At 40.2% G+C, this 5,693-nt stretch overlaps 1 protein-coding gene across 1 annotated transcript; it reads left to right on the top strand.

Annotated features, from left to right (window-relative positions):
• The first annotated feature begins 247 nt into the window (after positions 1–247).
• Positions 248–863, top strand: LOC121863645 (TBC1 domain family member 5 homolog A-like). The gene is made up of 2 exons (XM_042362399.1): positions 248–378; positions 500–863. Exons 1-2 carry the CDS (start codon positions 248–250, stop codon positions 861–863), a joined length of 495 nt encoding a protein of 164 aa, XP_042218333.1.
• The last annotated feature ends 4,830 nt before the right edge of the window (positions 864–5,693 follow it).

The following is a 5,693-nucleotide window of genomic DNA, read 5'->3' as shown; positions in this document are numbered from 1 at the left end:
AACAGCAGTGAACAAGATATGAACAGCAGTGAACAAGATATAAACAGCAGTGAACAAGATATGACAGCAGTGAACAAGATATGAAACAGCAGTGAACAAGATATGAACAGCAGTGAACAAGATATGAACAGCAGTGAACAAGATATGAACAGCAGCGAACAAGATATAAACAGCAGTGAACAAGATATGAACAGCAGTGAACAAGATATGAACAGCAGTGAACAAGATATGAACAGCAGTGAACAAGATGAACAGCAGCGAACAAGATATAAACAGCAGTGAACAAGATATGAACAGCAGTGAACAAGATATGAACAGCAGTGAACAAGATATAAACAGTGAACAAGATATAAACAGCAGTGAACAAGATATGAACAGGTGAACAAGATATAAACAGCAGTGAACAAGATATGAACAGCAGTACTAAGATATGAACAGCGTGAACAAGATATAAACAAGCAGTGAACAAATATGAACAGCAGTGAACAAGATATAACAGCAGTGAACAAGATATAAGAAACAGTGAACAAGATATGAACAGCAGTGAACAAGATATGAACAGCAGTGAACAAGATATAAACAACAGTGAACAAGATATAAACAGCAGTGAACAAGATATAAACAGCAGTGAACAAGATATAAACAACGTGAACAATATAGACAGCAGTGAACAAGATATGAACAGCAGTGAACAAGATATAAACAGCAGTGAACAAGATATGAACAGCAGTGAACAAGATATGAACAGCAGTGAACAAGATATAAACAGCAGTGAACAAGATATAAACAGCAGTGAACAAGATATAAACAGCAGTGAACAAGATATAAACAGCAGTGAACAAGATATGAACAGCAGTGACTAAGATATGAACAGCAGTGAACAAGATATAAACAGCAGTGAACAAGATATGAACAGCAGCGAACAAGATATAAACAGCAGTGACTAAAAGATATGAAAGCAGTGGACAAAGATATAAACAGCAGTGAACAAGATATAAACAGCAGTGAACAAGATATAAACAGCAGTGAACAAGATATGAACAGCAGTGAACAAGATATAAACAGCAGTGAACAAGATATGAACAGGTAAAGACAAGATGAACAGCAGTGAACAAGATATAAACAGCAGTGAACAAGATATAAACAGCGGTGAACAAGATGAACAACAGTGAACAAGATATAAACAACAGTGAACAAGATATAAACAGCAGTGACTAAGATATGAACAGCAGACAAGATATAAACAGCAGTGACTAAGATATGAACAGCAGTGAACAAGATATAAACAGCAGCGAACAAGATATAAACAGCAGTGAACAAGATATAAACAGCAGTAATTAAGATATGAACAGCAGTGAACAAGATATGAACAGCAGTAGACAAGATATGAACAGCAGTGAACAAGATATGAACAACGTGAACAAGATATGAACAGCAGTGAACAAGATATAAACAGCAGGAAAAGATATAACAGCAGTGAACAAGATATGAACAGCAGTGAACAAAGTATAAAGCAGTGAGACAAGATATAAACAGCAGTGAACAAGATATGAACAGCAGTGAACAGTATAGAACAGCAGTGAACAAAGATGCAGCGAACAAGATATAAACAGCAGTGAACAAGATATGAATAAGATATAAACAGCAGTGAACAAGATATAAACAGCAGTGACTGAGATATGAACAGCAGTGAACAAGATATAACAACCAGTGAACAAGATATGAACAGCAGTGAACAAGATATGAACAGGTGAACAAGATATGAACAGCAGTGAACAAGATATAAACAACAGTGAACAAGATATAAACAGCAGCGAACAAGATATAAACAGCAGTGAACAAGATATAAACAGCAGTGAACAAGATATGAACAGCGACAGGAATATGAACAGCAGTGAACAAGATATGAACAGCAGTGAACAAGATATAAACAACAAGTGAACAAGATATAAACAGCAGTGAACAAGATATGAACAACAGTGACAGATATGAACAGCAGTGAACAAGATATGAACAGCAGTGAACAAGATATGACACGTGAACAGATATAAGCAGCAGTGAGAACAAGATATGAACAGCAGTGAACAAGATATAGAACAGCAGTGAACAAGATATAAACAGCAGTGACTGAGATATGAACAGCAGTGAACAAGATATAAACAGCAGGGAACAAGATAAACAGCAGCGAACAAGATATAAACAACTAGTAAGATGATATAAACAGTGACTGAAGTTGATACATAGTGAACAGATATGAACAGCAGTGACTGAAATGTTCTTCGTCTCCAGGAGTTGTTATTGCTGTAATGTTATTGTTGTTCTGTGTTCCAGTGATCATAACACCATTTGGACAGGAGAATCTTTACCTCATATAGTCGGTCAAGTGAGACGATGGTGCGACAGAGAGAATCTAATCACTTTATGTGATGGAACAAGGTCGCTAGAATATAAATATATAATCTTTTATTAATATGACTATACCGTCATTATCATGATTTCAACAGAGTATACACGTGTTGTGTGTACCAGTATGCATGTGTGTGTTTGAAGTCACTAATTCTCTGTGTTTTATATTCTATCACGATTCTGTTTCACCTAAAAAAATAGTTTCTCATCACCTCCTCTTACCACACACAGTAATTATTCCCGACCGGTCCGAACACTGATTCTCTACCAGATAACAATTACACAACATAATCACCACCAAATAGGTTAAATATCTGTGGCTTCTTTATATTTAATTAGGACAACCGGCGGATCTTTAATTCCTGGGACATTATCTTCGTTAACTAATGACACCTAATTTGTATATTTTCCATCCGTTTATTAAGCCAGAAATTACGGGGAAAATGTGTCTCCTAAAGGGCTGGGAGGCTTGGAGTGTGGGGAGCCTCAGAGCTGCTGCTACCATCACCAGTGTACAAATATCAAGAGAACTTATAATTATATACCTAATGTGAATTATTTAACATTAAGCCCAAACAAGGTTGGTTTTGTTTATCACAAGGTTGTTGGGTTGACGGACCGATATGAGACAACAAAGCAAACAGCAAAAGGCAACAACAGAACATTTCATAGCAATGACATGACGACAGCAGACACCGACAACACAGCAACTGACAACAACAAGACATGACGGCAAACAACGAAAACAGACAGATGAACAAAGATGACATCGAGGACGACAGCTAACAACAACACCATGCTAACTGTGATTAACAACCAAACAATAGCAACAAAACAATCACTACTAGCAGCATAAACACTTACTAACCACTACTAACAAACTGCATCACTACAGCCACTACCACTCAACAATACTCAGCCACACCGCCACTACTACAACCACTACTACTAACAACATCACTGACTACCAACATTACTGCAGCACCACACTAACTACAACCACTACTACTAACAGCACTACAACCACTACTACTAACAACGCTACTACTACAACACTACTACTAGCAACGCACTACTAGCAACATATACCAACAACGCCACTACTACAACCACTACTACTAGCAACGCACTACTACTACCTACCACTGCCATTACCCACATGCACTACACCTACCACCCTACCACGTTACTAGCAATGCCACTACTACAACCTACCTACAACCTCCACCATTTTTTTTTTTTTTTTTTTTATTCTCTGCAGCCTCCCCAATAGCCACCTTCACCTCATTTATTTACCTTGTAATAAATATCCCAATACATAAGCTATCCTATCTGTATTAGTTGAGCCGCAGATCTGCGGCATTCAGTGACTGTAGCCTCATAGTCAATATCTGCAGCAGTTGTCGGAGTAGGGGCAGAAGCTCTCGTTCCCCTGAGGCAGAGCAAAGCCGACCGAAGGAGAGAGGACGATCGACATCTCATCCAGGCTGTGACACAACCTGGGCTGTTCGCAGATCCAGCTCCGCTGAGTCTGGCGTAGAAACATCTTGCGGCGGGCATACCAGAGGTTGTGAACACTAGCGGGTGAAGCTGCCTTGATCGACATTTTAATTCTCTCCCCATATGCCCTTCTCTTGTCGTTCTCGTTCCTCCTATGTGCAGCATCGAGAGCTAGGTTACAGTGACAAACGGCCATGGGATCAAAAATCTGATGTCGAAGAAAGTTCGCTGTCCCCGTGTCCAGAATCCTCGAGCAACGTCCACGGGCTTCGTTAGATGTGTTTGAAGTCCTGTGTTGGAAGATCTCGCCATCCAGTGGAAGGAGGTCGGTTCTACCATGACCCGTTCTCCAACATATTTGCTGTGAGATCCCTTACCTCGTCATGCCTCATGCATATGAAGCCCCCCTTCTTGCAGACCATTTGCCCTTAATGGTTTAAGATTAAAGCCACTCAGTCAGACTAGTTTTAAAGTCACTTCAAGTCACTCAGTCAATCTAAGCTTAAATTCACCCAGCGAGCCTAAGTATAAAGCCACTTAAGACTAAGCTTAAAGTCACTCAATCAGTCTAAGATTAAGGCCACTTAGTCAGTATAAGGTCTAAGTCATTCAATCAGTTTCAGCCAAAAATTACTCGGTCCGTATAAGCTTCAAGTCATTCAATCAGTCTAAGCTTAAAATAACTCAGTCTAAGGTTCAAGTCATTCAATTCAGTCTATGCTTTAAGTTATTCAGTCAGTCTAAGCTTGGACAATGAACCTTTACATACAATGGTCATCAACAGGTAACTCACAGGGAAGCTTAATTCAGCTCTGAAAAGTATGAAAGTTATCTTTGTAATTATAGTAAAGCCCCCACTTACCGGAACTACATTGATATAGCGGATTATCCTCCCCCGTATAGTTCGCTAAATGGAGGTTTCACAGCTAATGGACCACGATCTACCGGACTACCCTCTGATGGACGTCCTTGGCTTGGTGTGTGTGTGTGTGTGTGTGTGTGTGTGTGTGTGTGTGTGTGTGTGTGTGTGTGTGTGTGTGTGTGTGAGAGAGATAGAGAGAGAGAAAAACTGATTAGTGTGTGTTGTGGGGATGGTAATTTCGTTACCTGAACATCGGGGTAAGGGATGGCGATGACGCACAGGGCCTCTACACAGTTCTCGGAAAACTACTTCGCTAAGAAAGAGGAAAAAGGCCACGTTGACGAAAAAAAGCCAGGGGAGAGGGATGGTGATTGGTGACAACACGGTGCCTCGAAAACAAATCTTTTGTCTTTCCCAGAACCAAATACTACCAACTCCGTCGCCTTCGCCTCTAACATCAGCAACGCCCACAGTATTGGAATGGTGAGTATAGGTGAAGATCATTCCTGTGTGTAATGTGTTAATTAGGTAGGTGTAGGAATGGTGAGTACAGGTGAAGATCATTCCTGGGTGTAACGTGTTAATTAGGCAGGTGTAGGAATGGTGAGTACAGGTGAAGATCATTCCTGGGTGTAACGTGTTAATTAGGCAGGTGTAGGAATGGTGAGTACAGGTGAAGATCATTCCTGGGTGTAACGCGTTAATTAGGCAGGTGTAGGAATGGTGAGTACAGGTGAAGATCATTCCTGGGTGTAATGTGTTAATTAGGCAGGTATAGGAATGGTGAGTACAGGTGAAGATCATTCTTGGGTGTAACGTGTTAATTAGGCAGGTGTAGGAATGGTGAGTACAGGTGAAGATCATTCCTGGGTGTAACGTGTTAATTAGGCAGGTGTAGGAATGGTGAGTACAGGTGAAGATCATT

This window comes from Homarus americanus, unplaced genomic scaffold, assembly GCF_018991925.1.
Source record: "Homarus americanus isolate GMGI-L3 unplaced genomic scaffold, GMGI_Hamer_2.0 scaffold41366, whole genome shotgun sequence".
NCBI lineage: Eukaryota > Metazoa > Arthropoda > Malacostraca > Decapoda > Nephropidae > Homarus > Homarus americanus.
This window is presented reverse-complemented; position numbering and strand designations above follow the sequence as displayed.